The sequence below is a fragment of the Zootermopsis nevadensis genome, unplaced genomic scaffold (assembly GCF_977971745.1).
Source record: "Zootermopsis nevadensis isolate Lab colony 2312 unplaced genomic scaffold, Znev_1.0 Znev_ptg000029l, whole genome shotgun sequence".
In the NCBI taxonomy this organism is placed as follows: domain Eukaryota; kingdom Metazoa; phylum Arthropoda; class Insecta; order Blattodea; family Termopsidae; genus Zootermopsis; species Zootermopsis nevadensis.
In genome coordinates this window covers 5,540,848-5,563,606 of record NW_028259161.1, presented here as the reverse complement: position 1 = coordinate 5,563,606, position 22,759 = coordinate 5,540,848, and the positions used below count along the sequence as shown (strand labels likewise).

The 22,759-nt window shown below is 38.5% G+C and overlaps 2 protein-coding genes across 6 annotated transcripts in view; both read right to left on the bottom strand.

Annotated features, from left to right (window-relative positions):
* Nucleotides 1-22,759, bottom strand: part of LOC110835786 (uncharacterized) — a 768,515-nt gene that overhangs the window by 148,336 nt on the left and 597,420 nt on the right. The window lies entirely within an intron of this gene.
* On the bottom strand, nt 2,041-5,003 carry LOC147872251 (uncharacterized). Its single transcript, XM_087358132.1, has one exon. The coding sequence runs from the start codon at nt 4,865-4,867 to the stop codon at nt 2,891-2,893; it is 1,977 nt and encodes a 658-aa protein (XP_087214258.1). The 5' UTR covers nt 4,868-5,003; the 3' UTR covers nt 2,041-2,890.

The following is a 22,759-nucleotide window of genomic DNA, read 5'->3' as shown; positions in this document are numbered from 1 at the left end:
GGCAGATCTTGCAGTGTTGCAAAACCAGTCGCCGGAGAATTCATTCCTTTGCAGTCCTGTCGGGATCTGGTTCCTTCAAAGTAAGAAATGTCAGTGACCTAACCCGCGGCGCTACTGACGACCACTGGAACGTTTTGAGCTTCCTATCACCGATTACGTGGATTTATTCGTCATCTATTTTACGACGCTTTATAAGATAATGCAGACTGGATTTCTTAGTAACACATGAAAATAGGAACCCACAACATGGTAAAATGAATTATTATTTAATCCCTATATGGGAGTAGCTGAACAAAAAACAGTGTTATCTGATGGATTAATCGCCAAAGGTATCTGTCATCTCTTAAAGAGTTCTAATTTATTAATTAATCGATCAGTTCGGTCATTCACTTCGTCGTGATTTTCAACGACTGTATTGCCCCCAATCTCCTATGAATCCACACAGAACACTCGTTATTGTATTGCCCTAACACACAGACATGAATAATGGTGATAGTTCTCCTTGAAATAGCATGGGATACTAGACTGTACTAAAGACCACAACACCATTTGGACTTTTGCTCAAGAGACCTACTATTTCTCAATTTTTCTATGAATAACAAACATACTTCAGTTACTCTCCTTGTCCTCTCTCTTCCCATTCGTCTTCCCGTGATTCTATAGGACGCAGGGGCATTATTCCCTAGGGACTCCACCTTCCCTTCACCCCTTACTCTTCTCATTTCGTCTACTAAACAATGGAAAATGCATGAAACCACACCCCGCCCCCTCAAGAAAAACCACTCAAAACATTCAGTGTTCCCCAAACTTAAATATATGTTACTATTATTTTGGCTGGTTGCTGCTGTGATATGAGATGAAATCTATTTTCCCGTCTTCGCATATTAACCTCTATTAGAATTATTCATATAAGAGCAGGTAAAAACTCCCTGAGTACAGCTGCATGGAGAAGTCAGTCGTCCACATCCACTAGAATATTCCTACAGCCGTCATATTCTTAACTACCTGTGGCCCCTCGTACAAGAAACAAATGCCGACCAGCAAATAGCCCCCGAACGATACACACATTTTTACAGTTGTATCCAATTTATTTAAGGACGACATAAGTAGATCACTATACACAGCGTCGAATTATAGGTTGTGTTATGAATATCTGATTGGAAATTGTACGGAAGGAAGCTGTAATAGCCGAGTTTAAGGTAATAACACCATGTCATGTAAATGAAAGAACTGAGGAAAACAAAGAAAAGCTTTCGTCAGAATAACTGATCAACTCATCTGGAGGGTGGAGACTTCAAGCTGGAACCTCCCTAAAACGAACTCATGACGAAAATTTCAATAAAAATGTAAATACTTAATTTTAAATCGGGAAACCTTGCAAAGAAATTGATAGAAATTTTAAATATTATCAGCATTCCGTAAATGCAGTTCTCGAAGGCTTCCGGATGATGGTCTTTGTTTTAAGGACAATGTAACTGACACTAACACTGTGCATCTTTCTGTCTGCATTAAACTCAAAGCTTCTTATTGACTGTGTTACATGCTAGTTAAAATGTAAGAAATTCGAGACATTGTTCATAGCAGTAGAAAAATTGAAGTCTTTCTCCGAAGAAATCTTAGTTAATATTCAACAAACATTAAAGGACGTTCCATAACCTATATGTTAAATTAAATTTTGCAGAGTATTTGAACAAAGCTTACATAGGAAAACGTAAATAAAGCTATAAACAGCTCCTGTGTGATCACGTAATGCATATTGTTGGCCCACTGACACACACATATGCACGCACATATTCATACTAAGCCCAAAAAATGATGTTCGGCACTTGGAGGCATATTTAAAATTCGAGTTTGAGGAAACTCAGAACGAAGTAAACCTGTTAGGAGTAAAGTCGAAGATTTGTGCAGAGTCAAAGAAACATGTTACCGTCGTTGAAACTCAGTATTTCTATTTTAACGTTACAGACAACAGAAATCACAAGTCAAAATTCAACAGAATAAAAACCGAGATATTTTCAAATAAAAAGAAGGCTAGCAATGGATATATTTTTATTTATCTTCATCAAGTGGTTGTGATATTACAAATAGCAAAACTCGTGCTTTACGTCACTGTACGAACAAATGCATAAATATGACACCACATTTTATATTCTACATAGGACAAAAGCAAATTCAAAAACCCAAACACATGATCCCACAAAACTCACTTACAGGAAACTCTAAAAGACGTGGTAGCAAACACATTATTAATTTCACAGTTAACAGATTTGCCTCCAAATATAATTGGCATGTATTTATTTTTATGTAATTACATATATCTAGAGTGAAAAGCTAAAAATACCTGGTAACAACATAATATGCATCCACGTATCATGTAACACATACATAAAACAGACAGTACATAAGGCTGCTTACGATCACTAAGGTTCTGGAATGATGTGGTTATTCAGGAAAACGATGCACTTACTCTGGTAATTACCATGGTAGCGATAACAAAATTCTCACAAAGCGGATTCATGTGGTTTAAGTAATCACCGATTCAACTGTTTTATAACTTAGACTTCTACTGGAGAATACTTGAGCATCAGAATGCCCATTACTCAGTTAACTGCAGTTCAGGCAATGAACATCAACAGAATTCAAACACCGTGTAACAGCACAATAGGCCTATAAATTAGAAGCGAAATGGTAAAAAGAAATCGTGTAACTCGTCTTGAGAGACCAACACACTGGTGCATGGCTTACGCCAATCTCTTCGTGATCGCACTCACTGTCCATGGTGATCAGGTGATAGCTACAAATAATTACGTATCGGATCCAAGCAAACCAGTTCGCCCAGTCGCCAAGGTAGATTGCAAGTATACGGTGTTCGATGCAGCGTAAACAAAAGTCATCTGAGGAACAATTCAACAAGGAACACGACACTACTCAGCACGTACCCAAATCCCAGAAGAATGAAAGCTGCTTTCAAGTGAGAAAGGGAGAACACAAAGTACATGTTACTACAAAACTCACAGTTGTTTTCTTCGAATTTCAAGTCACCCTGAAACTGATGTTCAAATTTCAGTTCGGACCAATACTTTTCTACAAGCCCACTTTCAATGCAACGTCTTATAATTGCATTGAACCGGTCCCGCAGAGGAAATCCAAACCTTGCAAACATAACTGAATGGAGCGTCACCATAACTTCTCTCGTAGTGCACAATGACTGCTTTCCGCCAACGGCTTCAATTCTGTACGGATATCCAAATTCAGCATCATACCTCGTAGACATTGTGCTTATATCGCCCTTCGTAAACAAACGTTTCAAGCATGAACTATAGTTGGAGCACGTTAACGTCTTCAGTTTTATTTTTTTATGATCATCAACCGATATATAGAACAAAGCCTCCTCATAATGTTCATCTCTACCATACATTAAATTAGACTGGGAGAGTTCGTCAATGGATTCAATCGCCTTCTCGTATCCTGGCGCCACGAGAAAAGACGTGAAAAATGCTTGGAATATTACGTTCATAGCAAAACAGTACCACACAAAGATGAAGAATATTATCCTTAGTTTGGGCGTTCTTGGCATCTCTGGAACTGACACGCCCATGAATGCAGACCACGCATTATACGCGCAGTACGCTACAGTTCTGTACGTGTGTGACTCAGTTACTGCGGAAATGGAACAATTAGATGTACGCCAAAATACCAGCGTCGTTAATACGATAACCACCGTCATAGCGAACCAGACGGAAGGAGAGAATATGCCCATAATCTTTTCCGTTCTAAGCGTAGGTTTCGGACATGGGACATACCACTTTATAGTATCAAACATAAATGCTATTGTGGGCTCTGCAATTCCCACATATTGCGCCAGATGAAACATTCTTCCGATGCTAATATCAGCCAATCCATCTAACACCATGTTAACCGCAGAACCTATTGGAAACGTTAAGACGGAATCTGTAATCAGACGGAACTCCAGAGTCAAGTTCAATGCCTTACTTACTAAGAGAAGATACTCAATTTCCAGTCCTCTAAACTTATAGGTTGCATTTCCTGATGTGTCCGTATAGTCCTCGGTAGGTATGACAAAAGGAGAAACATCTATAACGGCTACGTTGATCGGACATCCTAGGAGGTTCTTGGGAATTTTGTTTGGAAAGAGAGGTTCGTTGGTGGTGAGTTGCCCGCTGCTTCCACTCAGACACTGGGCAATGAGGACTACTTCTGCTGGCTCGGCACATCGTCCTCCTCTGTATGGGAACCATGTGTATATGTTCACCACGAGGGTCTCTTCTGTGTCAACGTCTCTGCTCGCAGTTACTGTGGTGTCTCGATTTTCGATCACGATTATTACATTCAGAATACCATTAAGAGACCACAATGCTTCAGAAACACTGAGGGCCACCAAGTGTGAATGTGGACTGTCATACGCGGTTACCACAACCATGAATCTAGCCCGCGGATTCCAAGACTGGCTGTACCTAAGTTCTTCCAGATGGTTTTCAACTGTCTGGATGACATCATTCTCTTCACTTGACCAAATGAAAATAATATATCCGTGATGTAGGTTGGGCAGTTCGTTCGAAAAGTCCACTGGTAAGTCTGGACGGAACACATGAAGCGGGCGCAGTTCTGCACTGTTCAGGTATTGCAATATGGAGTCCACGAGATACGAATTCTTATTTTGAACTGACTCTGGAATACTGTTATTATCAGACGGCGGAACTACGACTAGAATCGGCGACTTCTGTTGGAAATGTTGATATATTATATTCTTCAAGCACCAAGCAACGTGGCGGCTTTCCGAAGGCAAAATTTCGTATGTTACACAGAAAACCGCTTTGATGATTGTGAAGGCTATTATCAACTTCATCTTTGTTTATGAATACCGATTAGAGTTCAAAGATTACAATTGTATGTTCTGTGAAGTCACATATAAACAATACGCGTGTTGTACTTGGGTGATAATTCCACTCTGCGAACTGAAGTTGTTTAAATGTCGTACACTTCTACCGGCAGTGAACCACAATGGACTGTTACAGAATTGAAATATAACCGCAGTGTATCACATATTATAAAACCATATTTATGGCCTATCTCTGTCTCCCTATTTTGCGTGCCACTATATCAATTCATAAGCACATGCTCAACGTATGATACGGTCTAATAAATGGAATGGAACTGTATATGTAACAAATATCGTTTAAATGAAAGTGGTCACGTAACTTTACCTCATCAGACTTATTTCTATTTTCCGGCCATTGTTGAACTCCATAAAATAAATGTTGGGGAACGTGGCGTGTGTATCCCTTAATCAGTCGATCCTAAGTCTAAAAAAAATATATTATGTCGCACTACAAGTTCATTAATGTGCTATTATGAAAATTAGACTCTTCATCGAGTTCGAAGTTTGGAATTATACACTTACGAAAGTTCTGTGCAAATTAAGCTGTGTCCTGCTTCAGTCGAACAGTGCTTGATTAAGTGTTCACGCCAAATCTTTGCATGTTCTCCGCGGAGTTCCATACTTCGGAACTTCCCGAATACAGTGACCAGGATAAGTAACTATTTTTAGGCGAGAAAGTGGGAACACAAAGTACGTCTTATTGCAGACTTCAAGACCTCGGTGTCTGAATTTCTCAAAATTTTGCACACGGAAGTTAGGATTCATTTGCGACCAACGGTTCTCCTCGAGCCCTCTTTGCGTGCCACGTCCGATGCCTGCACTGAACCGGTCCACTACAGGACCGCCTTTCGTTAAGATCATTAAGACTTCACTGACAGCGCATAATATCTTCTTTCCACTGTTTCCGGAACTTTAAATGAAAACACGTACTTAGCGTCGGTATTCAGGAACATGACTGTTATGTCGTCAAGAGAATATAAACGTTGCAAATATGTTACACTGCCAGGACATTCGAGATTAGGCAATCTTGAATGCTTATGATCATCAATCGGTACATGATCGAAAGCTGATTCAATAAATATTTCTCAATGAAAAACAGAACACCCGCCACTCAGTAGGTTCTGAAGTTGTTAATAATTCTCATTAAATAAAACTGCACTGAACCCCAGTGAAAATTCATAGCATTCCAAATATGACACACACCATTTCTGGAACACCATTGTTATTTATAAAACAAAGCAATACTGCCTTTATGTTATTCCATTTATGCCCAAATAATTTTTTTTTTATAAAATCATATTTCATAGAACCGTAAACCTGTAGTGACTTTTATGAAAGTTCTTTGTTCGATACTTACAACGGATAGAATGGCTATCGTGGTCAACGATGACGGTCCACCTTTGTCTTATAGTTCTATGCTCTCAAGAACAGAATTATAAAGCTCAGAGACAAGAAAAGAAGAAGACTTGTAAACGTAAATAAGATACTGACATTTCTTTTGACAAGTTATAGAACTAGAAGGTTCTATGAGATTTCGGTTTTTAGCCGGGAATTCAGCTCTGCTGACGGAGTATCGTATTAAAAAAATGATTAAGGAAATCACATTTCGAGGGCGAAGACAAAAGTAAAACTGAGAAAACTGTAATCCAATTCATTTACTTCTCTTTGACAATCTTTTTCTTTATTTTTCTTAATCTCTGTTGATTACAGTTGCAAGTAAATCTAGAAGTCCCTAAATAAACGGCCTATCGGCATGGATCAGCTAATGCTGTTGAGTAATGAGTTCAAGAAAGTCGATCCCTTTCATGTTCTGATCTCTTTTACATCATGAACGTTTCTCTTCACTTTTCACTCGGCCATGATTTCTGCTATAGTGTTACGAAAAAAATCATGCGCAGAAGGGTACTACGTGTGTGCTTTATCAGATGTTTCATCAACTGACTGATAACTAGTTTTGTGCAGAGCAGGTGCTTCTAGCGATTTATAGAGTCAACGGATAACAGAACGAGTACTAATGCTTATATAGAATCTCCTAGACGCCAGGATGGGCTGAGGAAACCAACAGACATCACTGAATACGTGTGTTCGGGCCAGAAACCAAATAATTCATCTCCAGAACACCAGAACGAAGCATCTACTCAACATATCGCTCGAGGGATTCATTGCTTTCTATCACAGGAAATGCTCACAAAAAATAACATAAATCTTTTTTATAAAAACTAAATACGATAATATGTTGCATAAACTTTAAAAAGAGCAACTTCCTCTCGTCGAATTTCCAGTGAAGTTCTGCCATGACCCTTTACTTCTAAACTCAATATCAGAATTACTTTAAACAAAAACTAGCATTTAATGAGATAAATTTACTGACAAGTGTTTGTCATATCACGCGAGGCTCATGAAAGGCTTAATTCTTCGGTGCTCGATTAAAATTTGTTATGCAGCCAGAATTTCGCTACTGTCTCCAGGACAGTAGATGCATTACTAAAATCCAATACCCAATTGTCTGAATCCGGACACTTTTCATAAACAGCAGACGCAATCTAGTCTCGTTTGTGATAACACAATGCACCACAAGCTGACAAAGGAGGAAAGACCTTGTGAAATATATCGTGCCCCTTACACCAGCGTTTCTCAGCCCCTCTGGTTTGAGGACGCCTTCTCCAAAATTACCTCATTCATTTTGATTAAACAAAATACGTAATAAATGAAATGTATAAATCAGGTAGAGTTTATTCGTCGTGTTTTTTAACTGAAGTTCGGCAATGAAAAATATTCTGAAGCATAAAACTTTCGGCAACACAAACAAATAAATAAAAGAATAAAATGTACTGAACTCGCAGACACTTAGGCACAAGGGTCCGCGGAACTCTGGTTGAGAAACACTGTCGCATCGTGATTGGAAAATTCTAACGTATTTCCTCTATTATCCGAGGCGAATGTACACTAAACAGATCATGGCCTATTTCTCGGAATACGTCGCATTTCAATATTGACAACTTATAAAACTATAGGCTTTTTTAAAAAAAATTGTTTCGTACTGATTTATAAACTACAGATCGTTATCTGAAAGATAGTCGTTAAACATTTCTAGTTCCCTCGCTGAATGGTTTGAAGATGTGGCAAAATCTCGAAAATACTCGGAATAATTTATCCTTTGGTCGACACTGGAATCGTGCACAAAACAAAGGTGATTGGCAAAGGCAAATCTTGCATCGTCATTATACATCCCAAGCAATTAAAATATTCAGCGTAAAAATCTTGGAAACGAGAAGAGAGAAAAAATATTGTCATGCATCTACTAGCAAACTCAGCACTATAAATGTGCAGTGAGGTTACTGCCGTAGTTCAACGAGTCACACGGAAAAAAATTATAGCATTTTATTTATATTATTCGGATAACGTACAACTGACTCAAAGTGCAACAATTTCTAGGTGTGATAGTTAGGAAGGAACAGAGGATATTGGAAGAACTACATGTATATGAAAGCAATCAGCAGGTGAGGCACCACCTGAAGGTAATAAGCAGATAAAAAGACTACAGACAGTACACTGGATAAAACGTAATAGCAGACGATACACCACGATAAGACATTTAAGTGGCGAACTGTAAAAAATTTAACTCGCAGGTGAGGCAATGGGTGAGGAAAGTAGGTCGATGATCGTTGTACTAGAAATAAACAGAAAGTGGTGATTGTAAGATACACTACAAAAATTCAGTCAGCAAATACAACACAAACTAAACGATAAACAAAGCGTGTTAACACAAGTGAGGTCAGGAATATGGCTTGTTTGAAGTTGTTGATTAAAGTACGGGCGAACTTTCTTTTAAACCTTCAATTCAGCATTCTGGGATATTAAAATATTCGAATGAAAATGTGGGGGAAAAAAAAAGTATTTCTCTTCATTTAAATAACTCAAATGTTTCCTTATTGCATCTCCCTCAGCGACTAGTGTGAAAATTTATTACATTTTTTTATCGTCTATTCGCAAGTTTTAATTTTCAGAACCGTTATGAGAACGTGTTTCGGTTCCATACAGCAACTTTCCCCTCGCCTCGAACCACGCCGTCTCTGCCCCTATACCTACTCGAGTTCCTGACGGGTCGACTTCGATGATGAGTATTTTACTACCGCCATCAGGGCTTACGCACTTTCCCAGCATGCATCACTCACGGGACATAATAAGAACTCGAGTCGTCCCTAGAGGATTGCAAAATATAGGAAAGCTCACAAACCATGGTGAGAGTCGTTTCAAATTAACGTCCAGAAATCTATATTATCTTCTCTCTCCCAACCTAGTCCCTTTTCAATATGTCTCTTAATTAAAATCGTCAACGATCTGAAAAGTACACGAATAGTAGAAAGGGACAGAATTGAGCCTCTTGGATTTAAAACCTCCCTCTGTCGCTGCGTTAGACTTCAGCCATGTGCAAATGTACACGGATAAAACAGGGGAGAGGCAAGACGCCGCGGTGTTATGTCAGAGGGATTTAGGGAACAAGCGATTTGAAAACAAATCTTTTAATTTCCTCTATAATTTAAACTGACAGCAAAGCACGATTCCGAAGAGAGAATTAAACTATCCTAATGCTGCGTCTTTAAAGCAGCTGATTCCAGTTTCCAGGCGATGTTACATTTTCATTCCCATGGGAACATATTTGGTAACGAAGTGATGGTGATAAATTGCATTCATCACCTCCTAACATGCTTATGTGCTTCATGGCGGTTTATAAAACATTGATATTAGTGCTGCGTGAACGGTGGCCTACAGCCTTCAGATCAAGACACCTAATTTCGTGATCTTCTTCAGTTCCAAAAAGTGAAGACACGAATAGTTCCTTCACACACTTTCAGAATCGCCACTCAAATTATCGTTAACTTAGACTATCTGACCTATGTAGCAACTTGAAACAAAATTTAAATGGTGAGAAATGCCAGTATTAGAAATATAATCGGACAGCGTAAAATATCCGCTTACAGTAGGCCCATACAGCTTTAGTACATGTCATTCCTTCAAGCATTTTACTGTCATGAAAAGTATAAATCTCGTTTGTCATACTGATAAACTTCTTAAATTCGAGTTAGCCTCCAAGATGAAGATTTTTAGAGGATTTCAAATAATAATACGCGGTTGGCTGAACTGAGATTTTGTGTTTACAGGACATCCTGGATGATAGTTGCTCTTAAGTGTGTTCTTCGTGTGGTCAATGTGGCAAGACTACTATTTCCGACCTATACTGAGTCAAGGGCTCTCGGTCTCATAATGTATTACCCAATATGTCCTCCTCGCACTGCAAATAGCACAGTGCCACTCCACCGCTAAGTAGTACGTGCTCTGCGGGTCTCCTAAACTACCAACCCTATTATTGCTACCCTCTATAACAATCAACCCGCTAATAGCACAGTAGAATAGCTCGAGGTCTTCAGATCCATTTTGCTCTACGAATGACATGCTTTACCTTTGAAACAAGAAAGGTATCCAAGCACTTGCTCGTTACCTTACACAGTGTTTTGGATATGGAATGCCAATTCTATGCGTTCTTCACACGAGGAGGACGTAGGGTGACCAAAGCAAAGATGATGGGAGAGTCCAGGCGTAGAAGAAAGAATATTATTAAAATTGATCTTAAATAAACAGAGTGAGGATGTGTACTGTATTCTGACTCGGGAGAGGAACCAGTGGCGAGGCCTTGTAGACTTTATAATGAACCTTTGTGTTTCATAGAGTGTAGGGAATATTTTCGTTAGTTTCTCAAGACGGGTACAAAGCGAAATCATTTGAGGGCCGTCGTGAATCCGCACGTTTGTATGAGTTTTCTTTACATAATTATCAACTTTTCTGAGCTGTATAAAATTTGTTGTGTTTTGTGAGAATAGTTCTGAACGACTAATTGGGACGGGGGATGAGGAAATTACGTAAGGCCCCTTCTAGATTTATGGATTTATTAAGAGAAAATCCGAGAAAAACGCGAGTGAAGACAGCAGGATTTCGAACTAATTGTCTAACCTAACCTAACCCGTAACCGTCCATGTATGAAACGAGATAACTGAGCACCCCATAACAATGTAAGGTAAAAAGTAAAGCTGTCTCAATACACACCATGTAGGTGCTTGGGGGGGATCTTGATTATATTTTAATAAACAGTAAACAAACATAGCTATGGGACAAAATTTGTCCATTTATCAAGTTCGTTTAATGTAACGTGCATTCCCCAATGAATCATGCATTCTGAGATATTGATAAGTATTACAGTCGTTTCGCAATTTATTTAACTATCCTACCAGTGTCTGTATTTTATAGCATCGGATGAAAGGATGGCAGAGTAATGAATTGGAAAGGATAAGGAAGGACGCGGTCATAACTAATTTATGGCATTGTCTCGGTATTTGCAGGCAGAGTAATGAACCTTCTGATTCCATGAAAGGCGCGGAATTTTTCTAATAACCGAGTAACTATCGGTTTCTCAATAACGATTATGTTCAATGGAATTAGCTGATAGTAATGGCCGGGGTTCAAGTCCGTGTAACGGCGTTCCAAATTTTGCAAACGGATGTGGACCCCACCCAGCTTGCTATCCAGATCATCGGCAGACCCTTCTTCCAGAACTGGTTCGTAAATACTCCTCGACCTCTATAAAACGTAATATTTTAAAATTCTTATAAATTCACTTCCACGCCCAGTAAATGTCGCAGTAATCACGGTTCGAGTGCGAGTGCCAAATCGTGAGTTTCCATAATCATATTGTAAATGAATGTTCGTCTTGAGCGAACGCATCTTCTGTTATTTTCTTACGCATGGCTCATTAAATGGACGATGCGTTTGCGAACTGCCCACTTCACTTTTAAACATCACGATGCTGATTTTTTTTACAGATGCATTTCTCTCTCAATATCTTTAAGTCACACTAAAAATTCCAAACGCTTCAGTTCTTCTCATGTCACTGCAGATTCAGAATCTGGATGATCCCAGAGTGGGAAGCACACAAGGCGACTGAATCGAAGCTTTCTCGCATCTTACACGGTTACTGCTTCCTACTTTTTGTCCCAGTATTAGGTAACTCGTGTTCCCAATACCGTGTCGGCTTCTATTCCCCTCTCCGGCTTATCTAAAGCTTTTACGAAGTTAAAAGGAGCATGCGCGCTGAACTGATGCATCGACGATAAGAGAGTGCTTCAGAATGGAAATCCTTTCGCGTCAAATAATGCGCTGTGTTCGGACAAGCGCAGGAAATCTGCTCGATTCTAATGCAAAGGATAAACAACACCAACAGTTTTATGCTTCACTTGTCCTGATCTGAGGTCCATACAGACGGTGACAAATATCTTGATCAAGGGGAATTCTGACGCAGACATTAATTTGTAAATGTACAAATGAAAATATTTTAACAGCTGTAAACTGGATATGGCCCAGAAGAAAGGGGTGGGGAAAAAAAGGCTGAAGGATATTTCTAAGTTTCACTCATTAACATTTTTATTTTAAAGGAGCGTATAACAAAAGTCACATTTTAGTGGTTGAGCTCTTATTTTATGCGGAGAGATACCGGGTTAAAATCTCTTACCGGTTATCCTGGACGAGATTTTTGTGATTTTCCTCAGACCCTCTAAACAAAATCCAGGACAGTATATTTTTCTACGTTAAATTAGACCACGGCCGCTTCCTTCAATATCTTTTCAAAATTTATTAATCAATACGGCGCTGTATAGCCTGAGGTACTAACAGCATCCTTAAATAAAACAAATAAATAAATGCATATGTCCTAAAACGCATAGCTGAATAAATCATATAATAAATATAGTTCTACAGAATTTAGTGCAAAACAGTTTCTGATGCGCAGCTGTTGTGAAACTTCCAACTCCTTCAAATGAACATCAAGAAATCAATGCCTTGCATATTTTATAGAGAGTTATTTATTTGATTAATTAAACTAGAAGGATCTGGCACGCACTAGGACGTTATAACGCTAATGAGTCGGGAGGAAAACGAGACTAGGCTTGATTACATTGTCACCACAAATGCCAAAAGCAATGAGGGAAATCAATGCCCCAAGTTTTATCTGAACCTGAGAGTGTGTGGCACGTACCACCCATCCTAGCTTTGAGAATGAGGTTCAAGAAAAATTGAGTAGGTTGTTTAGTTGAAATCCCGGAACGTAAGTGAAATTGATTGTTGTTTATATATCACTCTAACTAACAGCACAACAAGGCCGAGAGCAAGCACACTTCCAGGTTTATGCGTGGACATTCGTCTAATTTGAAAAATGGAATGGTTTTAAAAATACTGAGTTCCTTGCCGCCACATTATTTCCCGTATGGCACGCGGCTTGTTGGCAAGCACGCTATCTACACTGGAATTCTCCTCAGCATCTGGATTGGAACATTTCCCATCGGGCGAGGGAGCGCTCCTCACTGTACAATTGGCAATGCAGGCGAAAAACCAGCCAAGTCCAATTCATTTTTCGTTTCTAATTCATTTCATCTGTGTTGCGCCACATCTCTTTTCTGAATTATTCAACCTACCATTCGGCAGCAGAATATGGAAGTTCAACACTGGTAATGGAAAGGAACCTCAGTTAGTTTCAACCATATCCAATCCCCACAACATATTTCATTGTCATAAATTTTAATGATTCCCATCTTCTCGACTTTAACGTGTGTTCTCTGAAACAAGTTTCTCCAACATAAAAAAAGGCTGGCAATACTAAATGACGCAATCGCCATGTCTACTCTAAAGATTTCGGACGAAGGCGTCATTAAACTGGTGCGAATCGATGGACATTTTCATCCGTTGAAAGTCTTAAAGCTTGCAACGTTTCAGAAGCCAACCCTTGACTAAACCACTGATGTCCAGCGACTGAGGTTAGTTTCATCCAACGGAAGAAACAGAGACAGCTTCTTGAATTTTTTGTGTTTCTAAACAAAAAAGACGAAGGAAAATGTCCGCTGAATAGTATCAGTTTCAACTCAGTGCCCTTCGTTCTGTAATATTCTAAAATGCCTACTTACGTGTACATAATTCAGTCCCTTTTTAAGAACTAATAATCGCTCACCAATTAACAAATTCAGATTGTTTATGGAACCCAAAGATTCGTTACAATATTCACAACAGTCCACTACGGGCTACTGTCGTGAGCTAGATCATTTCGTTCCACCTCCCCATTCTACTCCTATAAGTTCCATTATAATCCCATCTATGCCTTGGTCTCCCAAGTGATCTCCCCGCTTCAAGTTTCCAACTAACATGTTGCCTGCGTCTCTCTCAAGTCCAAATATTTAACATCATAAAATACACTTCTGAGGTCACAGAGAACCAATTATATTCTTGTTTGATTTACATGAGCGTCAGCGTAATAGATTATATCGTTTCTAAGTTCATATTCCCTTCTATTCTACCTTACCGTTTTTGTAAACAGTCCAAAGCAGGGGTTCTGCTTACATTGATAGGCCTACGCATATACGCACATACGTCACAGACAAATAGCTATACTTCAGGCATGTAAATGTGGCCGTGTGTCTAATTACCGCGCCATAAGGGCCCAGTTCCACGTATTATTAACCTCTGTACTAATTGAGGGGTCCGCAGTGACCGCGCGGTCTGAGGCGTGGACCTTGTGCCGCTTGGTCGCTGGGACCGTGGGTTCGAATCCCACTCAAGCCATGAATGTCTGTGTTGTGCTGTCCTGTGTATAGGTAGAGGCCTTGTGACGGGCCGATCCCTCGTCCAAGGAGTCCTACCGAATGTCTATAGATCAAGCCAACGAAAAAGTTGGGACCCGCAGTGCTCAGGCACTTGAAGAACGGGTCGTTCCCAGTATCCCCAGTACTATTTGAAGTTCGAGTACTCGAGGGCCCTTTTTCTTGCAGAAAGCGCCTCAGTACACACTGGATAGAACGCTGGGTGGAACCAGTCTCGAACGCGGTAGCGAAGACAAAAATATGTCCCGGCAGATAACCGAACCCCGGTCAGTTGCTTTACTGGCCGGCATATAATGACTCCTACTTCATATTTGATAATGGCGTTACAAAAATATGTTTTTTGTGTTATAGAGATGGAGAAATTGCTTCGCATATTTCTATAAATAGCATCGATAGGGTATTTCTCGTCTGTTGCTTGTTTCGCGACGGCCAGATGACTTAAGACGATACCACAACATTCATTCTGGCGGTAATGACGAAGAAACTCGGTTCAGTTGAATGCAAACAGAAGTGTTACGTTTGGTGTATGAAGAGAAAGTTGCTCAGCTTGGCGGAAATGGAAAACAAATAGAGTGATTCATGCCAGAAGGGCGTATCAACAAATTAGCTGACACACACGGGACTAAATTCTTACTCTTATTTGGTGCCAAAACGTAACTGCATCTCTGTTCAGGGCAGCATCAACATTACGCCCTTCTGGCAATATGCCCTTGAAATAGTTAACCGCACCGCCGGATTATTCTGGGGGATAGGCGTAGAAACAGTGAACAATGTCTCGCGCCCCTTCTGAGCATCTGAACACGTGGACATGATAGCATCTCCCGGTCAGAATATGTCGCTTGTTTACACTTTACGACAACTCTATTATTACAGAATAACAGTTTTACTGAGAAGAAAGAAACAGATGAAGACAGCAAAATTTTCTGAATGGCCATAATCATGAACTAAGAAGCCATCGTCTAGTTATTACATTAATTTCTAGAAGAAAGAGTTTTATTGAAGTACGTGAATAAATCCTCGCACTTAACCGCTCACTTAACGCCAGTCTCAACAAGAGGAAGAAATCGATTCGAAATCATGAAATCTTGGGTTTATTGTATGTTCTAAGAACAAGGTCAATAGCATTTCCACAACAAATGAGTTCTGTTTCGGTTGTCCATGGGGTTAAAGTTAAATTGTAGTACCAACATTAACTCAGCATTAGAAAATTCAAGGTTGTCGGAATCTGTAGGTCTATTAGTATAAACTACGAATATCACTTCAATACTAAATTGCATAATCATTAATTTATAATTCCTGCTATGTTCATAATATACGTAGTGAAATATTTTAAAGAAAGTAACAGCGTCTCACAATTTTTATTAAATTTTTGCTTTTGTTTTATGTCATTTTATTAGATTAGTATAAATAGCACGTTAAAAGTTAAAACGTACACTTGATAAGGCAGTTACCACTCAAATGTAAGCCTGTATAACAGTACGACGAACTTCAGAATGTGCGTAACTCAGTTATACGAAGAGAAGGTGAAAGCGAAATCAGTAACCGCTCTTGCATGTAAGATTCAGCGGATTATCTGGTTCAGCTGTTTTCTTCAGCTCACTTCACCAAGTACGGTCTACTGTTCCGAGTCTTCGTTCAAATACGCCTCGGACGTTTTCCCACCGATAAAGGAAGCAAAGTCGCTAATGAAGTTCAGGCCGTAGACTGACACGAAGAAATTTACGGAGATTAGGATCGACTGCGGTTGGTAGGGGTCAATTCCGTGACAGTGACCCGCGCATCAGGCTTACCCAAGCCTGAGGCATCGCACAGTTAATATGCACAACACATGCCACCTCCTCTCCCCCTAAGATGATACATAACCTCAGGCTTAAATCGTTGATGTATACCACTTCACCTCACCCCCTTCTACTTTACAGTACATATAAAGTCAAATTCCAACCCCAATTTCACGCTGAGATGGCAAGATTGAACGATTAGGCACAGATCATTCTACTGAAATAACTCACTTCCCGCACACGAGAATATCGAGGAAGGGGAGTAGTTCGGTCGCTTACGATGAGAAGCGAAGTTCAGATTTATGGATTTAGATTATGAGACGCGGAAGCAGAAACGAGAAGGGGTCACCCAGGAACTTCTCAGTACAGGGAGTTCACTTCCATAAGCGTTTCCACCTCAGGAGTCAACTTTTGAAAATGTACACAGAATTGCTCCAAGGCTGAAGACTTTTACTTTATGCTTTGGTTAATATTCCATTATGCTCAATAACGTGTGCCGGACTTTTTAAATACAGATCAAAGTACATTAAACAATAATTCTATCCAGAAACAAAGCGATCATTTCGCTTTGAAACACGTTCTTGCTACGAGACATATCATGTTGCCACGCAAAAGGGACTTGTGTTACACCCCACAGAACCACAAAGTATATATTAACGCCTAATCTTATTTCCATTCTTGAGTGACAACGCCGTGTTGTGGTGGGATTGGCCTTAGTACATAGTAAATATCAATGTTCAATTAAACTCTTAGTCCGGAAAAAGATCTTCGACCAATCCTGTTCATAGAGAAGTAGTGGGGGCCTAAAGCCTTTTTTGGAATACAACGGAAAATATATAACAAGTATCATTAGTAAGATTAGCAAAATAAATTTCAATAAAATTATACTCCAGCTTAATTTCACCGTTCATGATAAGTCTGAGTTGTTAACCCCGCTCCACGTCGCAAGTCGACGTGGGATCCCTTCAATTTTGTATTCTGCAATACACGGAAATAGGCTATCTGGAGAAGGCAATATCGTTTCATCATTCTGTAAGAAACACCACGGAGTTCTTTTTGTAAACCTGACATGTTAACATTTTTTGGGTTACATATTGTAGCTGATGCAATGTTACTTAAATTTAACAAAGATGTTAGTTAAGTAACATGTCCATACCTCAAAGAAAACAAAACGGGCCTGTAGTACAAAGATGGTAGTTAACGCTGCTTGAGAAAATAACCGCTGTTTACTCTGAGAGTCATAAGAAACCCACAAAATGCCAAGTTACTGAAAGTTAAATAAAGTGGGTGTTAAAGTAATAAAAACCAACGCACAATATTAATAAATAATGCGTGCTAATAACCCCAAGCACTGTATGAAAGTTATTTAACAATTTATAGTACGCGAAATATTTACCAATACATCCACAAAATTAGCCTTCATTCCATAAAATTTAAACATTCCATTTCATAGTATTAACGAGTTTTGAAGAACAAAGATTACCGATACTACCGATACACTCAACCTTTTTTCATTCGGATAATAATATATTAACAGGAAAGCAATAGAATTGTATATCTCTAGAAATCGACTAATGACCTTTATACTGAAATTCATTAAAAAAAAAGACACTTGGTGACGCAAATGCATACAGCTTTACAAACGTGCCCGGTAAATTCCTCAGTATAACGCAGATACTTACGAAATCTGACAGGCGTACATATGACTGACAGTAATGTATTTATTCTGTGCTATGAACAGCTGATTTATACCGACACACGAAAATAAAAGTGCTTCTATCCTCTTATGTGATACGTGCTAAAACATATAACGCTGCAAATGTACATGCTTTGAAAACTCAAAGATAATATGGACCTAACATAACCCAGGCATGGCACAAGGATACAAGGCTTATATGTTACCTTTTTCTCTCTCTCTCGCTTATAAGCATGGTTAAATGTTCAGAGTTCGCCGCATAATAATAGAAGCAACATCCCCACGAACCATAACTTTGCTTTCTTCATTTCAAGCGAGAAATATACATCAAGTTTTATAAAGTAGCAAGCGTATAAGTTTTATGGTCCTAACACGGTGTGTCACGTAGACCAATTTTCGGTATATGCATCACCATATTTCAAAATTCAAATGGCTTGTATTAACCTTGTGCACTGTATAACAAGAAATTGGTTTTCGTAACATGGCACAGCTGAGAAAATTCTTTTCATTTCTTATAATTTGCTGCATCTCAGCTTATCAATGGTGTAATCAACGTCCATTTCTATGCTGATTTTAACAAGTACTTCTATTATGCTGTAGTATTTCATAAATATGCAAAGTAGCATGTGTAACAGGTTTGCCGTTGGTTTATGTATGACAGATGACGCATCTTCGAGTAGTTACAGAGAACAAATTGTAAATTCGGACGTAAAAACTACATATAATATAAATAGGCCTAAGATTGGTCGGTGTAAATATAAAATATTGGCTTAATAATAACTACAGCAGGAAATTTATTCATCGTTTTCTTTAACACCGATGAATCAAGATTTCTAAATGTACTACATCAAAATTATAGGAGGAAGCAATCAGTTAGCTAGCATGGTAACACCTAATTCTGCATTATAACTCACGCGTTATCGCCTTCATTGTTATTGTGTGCAAATTACCAATACTGTTACTAAGTTACGTGCACAACAACAACACACAAATCAAACGACAATGATTTTCTCAAACGTAGTCACCGCTCACACACGCTCTGTCACGCTTATGAAAGATTCATCACTTTTAATAATAATGTTGTTGCTTATACGATTTATCCAAATAATCACGCAACCCAAAGTTTAATGTCGTGTTTATTATATTATATTTTATTAAACAATAATGTTTTAATTAATGAGACAGGAAGCCAGTGTTACCACTTGGAACGGAAAATTGAAGTTTCTGATCGCATTAACAAATTGTGGGCTATTAAAATTTCTGCTGCGTGGCTTTCGGCAGACCCTGTATTAAAGCCCATAACACAATCCGTATTTAACTAAGAAACCTCTAATGGCTGGTATGTTTCCAAATGTAAATATTAACTCCATACGCTCCACATGAGTTCGTAGTACCTAATCAAATTCCTCTATTTTAGCACACTCCACAGACGAATCACACTAATGTGCGCTATAAATTCAAAGGTGTCAAAATATATTATTAACAGCTTAGTACTTTGTATTTTACGATGCACGATAAATATATACAATTTCATGTGAAGTTCGCTAATTATTTATTTAACGTTGATTTTATAGATCTGTACGTATATGGTAATGCAGTTGCAGAAAATACGAGGATTCAGATTTTATAAATAACTAATTTATTTTAAAGTCTGTTTTAAATATGATATCTTTTTCATTTTACTGGAATTATCTTCGTATCCGAGATTATTATTGTTCTTTGAATAAGTTTTCTCGGCCTCACCGATATGAATATATTGAAATATAATCCTACTGTTCTATGTTAAATAACCTCACATGATAATCTTAACCTTCTAAACAAACCGGTGACACCGTCACAGTCTAGCTTGTTCTACAAATAATTTAGTTAAATAAATGTTTATACCGTAAGACAAATTGGGTCTCCGTTTGTTCTAACCCACAAGGGACAAATAACTTAAACACAGACATTTATAAGGTATCCAATGGATTTTTAAATACGATTACAGGCCTATGTATTTTAGTTCTAATCGGCTCATACATTTTTGAACAAGTAATTTAGCTACCAGGTTACTACCATATACGGCACACATCTTAAATTCAGTTTTCCGTATATTAGAAAGCAATAGTTTCAAATAAACGAGACAAATTGATTTTCTAAAACACCTCCAGGTAGGCTACTTATTTATCTTAATAATTTCAAAGTTCTGTGTGTGAACTGTAATTAGAAAAAAAACCAGTTTTATTTTAATTCCTTTTTTATTCATTATTTTTATTCCCAACCAACCTTTCAGCAGTCCATATCAACGCCAGATATATTATTATTTTCTAAAATTTAACACGTTCTATGTTGTGCACTACTCGGCCTAACGTTTGTCATCACAAAATAAATTAATTTATCCAGAGAAGTCAGGATGTAAACAAGCTTATTTCTACAAAAAGCGATCTCTTGTCAGAAATATTTAATATTATCGTAACAATTAGACTCAAGTCAGTCCGAGCCAATTATTAACTTCATCAATCAAGAAAAGATCATTGAAAATATATCACTGATCGCTACGCAGAGTCTCGCTGTGGAGTAGCGTTGTAATTTTGAAGTCGGCTCTTCAAAAAGCCATTTGCGAAACGAGATGCGTAGATTGTTCTCGTAATTAGACGTCTATGGCACTGAGTTGCTACGGTGACACGACAAATAATTCAAACACAGAAGCCACTCGACTATAGAACATTGTGACTGACGCTTGTATAGTCTCATAAAAGCACAGGGATGTCCATGCGGCTGCATCTTGCTTGTCGTTAATTAAAAAATTCCGAGGTCTCAAACATTTACCCGTACCTTTTAATTTGTTTCAAAGCTACACTCGAGGGTGGGTCAAAAGTCACTTCAAAGATAATTCTATCCGAGTCGTGAATGTGATGACTTGAAACTCATTTAAATCACTGTATCTGACTTCCATTGCAACAGAAAAACAGAAACCTTTATTTCGCAAATCAAGCTCCGACATTAATGAACAGAGTTAACAATTACACATTACAACATTATTATATTCACGTGTGATAATTACTAAGGGTAACATGATTTATTGATTTTCAGTTAATTTAACTAAATCTGAATGGCGAGTACGACAGGATTCGGAAGGGATCAGGTCCGAATCCAAGTACTAAGAAGTCACCGGGGAAAACAAAGCAAACATTAACCTAAATTGTCAGCAACCCGGCAGAGGTCCTAACCTGGCATCTCTTCAAATAGCGACGGGAAGGCGTAAAAAAGTACAGGCCTGTCAAGTTTGTATTGGAATTATTAGTTCCGAAATTTCGACAGGAACTCTATTCGAGTTCACTAATAAATACAATCCAGCACCACTATTCTATGAGAAAATTGTAATTGAGGTTCCAACATCTAAAAATTCTCACTTTCATATGACACAAATTACGAGTAAATAGCATCGTTCATAAAGTAACTCAGTGATTTCGTAACTGCCTCATTATTTACGATTATCAAGTACATTAAAAGATCATTCCCAGCAAAAAAAATTCTCTACCACTTGTTTTCAGTATTCAGAATGCTGCTTCCAAATTATGCATAATTATTTCAGACTTTTAAAACATTATACAGTAAACATGAAACAGGCTCCGACTTCTTTGTGTACAACATAGGGCTATAGTCAGAAATAGACTACAGAACTGCTATTAATTCAAAGCCTTGTTATACTAAACCACGTCTCGTCTCATACTTGAATACTGAAGCAGTATCCATCCATTCGACATTTCAACAGCTCATATCTTTTTGTACAAACAGGTTAGTCATCAACTCATTGATATTCATATATAGTATTTCGAGATTTGTCTTCAGCCAAACATAAACCAACATCACCTCATCATGGGTGGCCGGAGTAAGTTCGCGGGCGTCAGGCCTATCAACTATTTGCTTCAGCCAAACGTCACTCGGCGATTTTCTTTTTTTAGTCTTCCCCAAAACTTGAGTCCATGCACCGCTTGGAGCATAAATGTAAACCACCTCCGTCAAATGACTTACTTCACGTTAATGAAGCGTAGCTGCGCGTATTTTAAAAAACCTTAATAGTTGGACCGCTCAGAAAACGGAAATAGAGTTTTGAGGAAGTCGCGTGGAATAATCATTCCAGCGTCTTCCGATTCTGAACCAAAAGTAAAGCGCAGACAAGTAAAACGATCAATATACAAAAAGTAATCAAAATTAAATGAGAATGTGATTTACAGCGCAGTTAAATTACTACCAGACTACACAAAGCAGCGAGAAACTTAAATCTCACGACAGGTACCAGCAGTAAGTTTATTACTAGTTTTCTTCCTGGCTACGAATATTCAACCATAATTCCGAGAAAACTTCTTTTACAGACATAAGCTTATTACGAGTTCCCCCGTAATCAAACAAATGGCCTACACATTAACAGAGAACAAGCTAAGGCCTTTACGGTTTATCATCTTATTTATTATTTAGCTGTTATTTAGCGACTACAGGGTTTATATTTCGCTTATTTACACGATAAATAATGCGTACTGTCGTAAACGCGAAAGGTTAGCGGAAGACGTGGGCGCATGTTATTTCAAGACGTGAGACACGCGGTTTCAAGGGCTAAAAATCGCGGAAAATCTTAAATCGGTTACTTCTTCATTGCTGACTCATTCACCACATAGGCCTACAGCAGAACTGTTAATTATAATCTAATAGT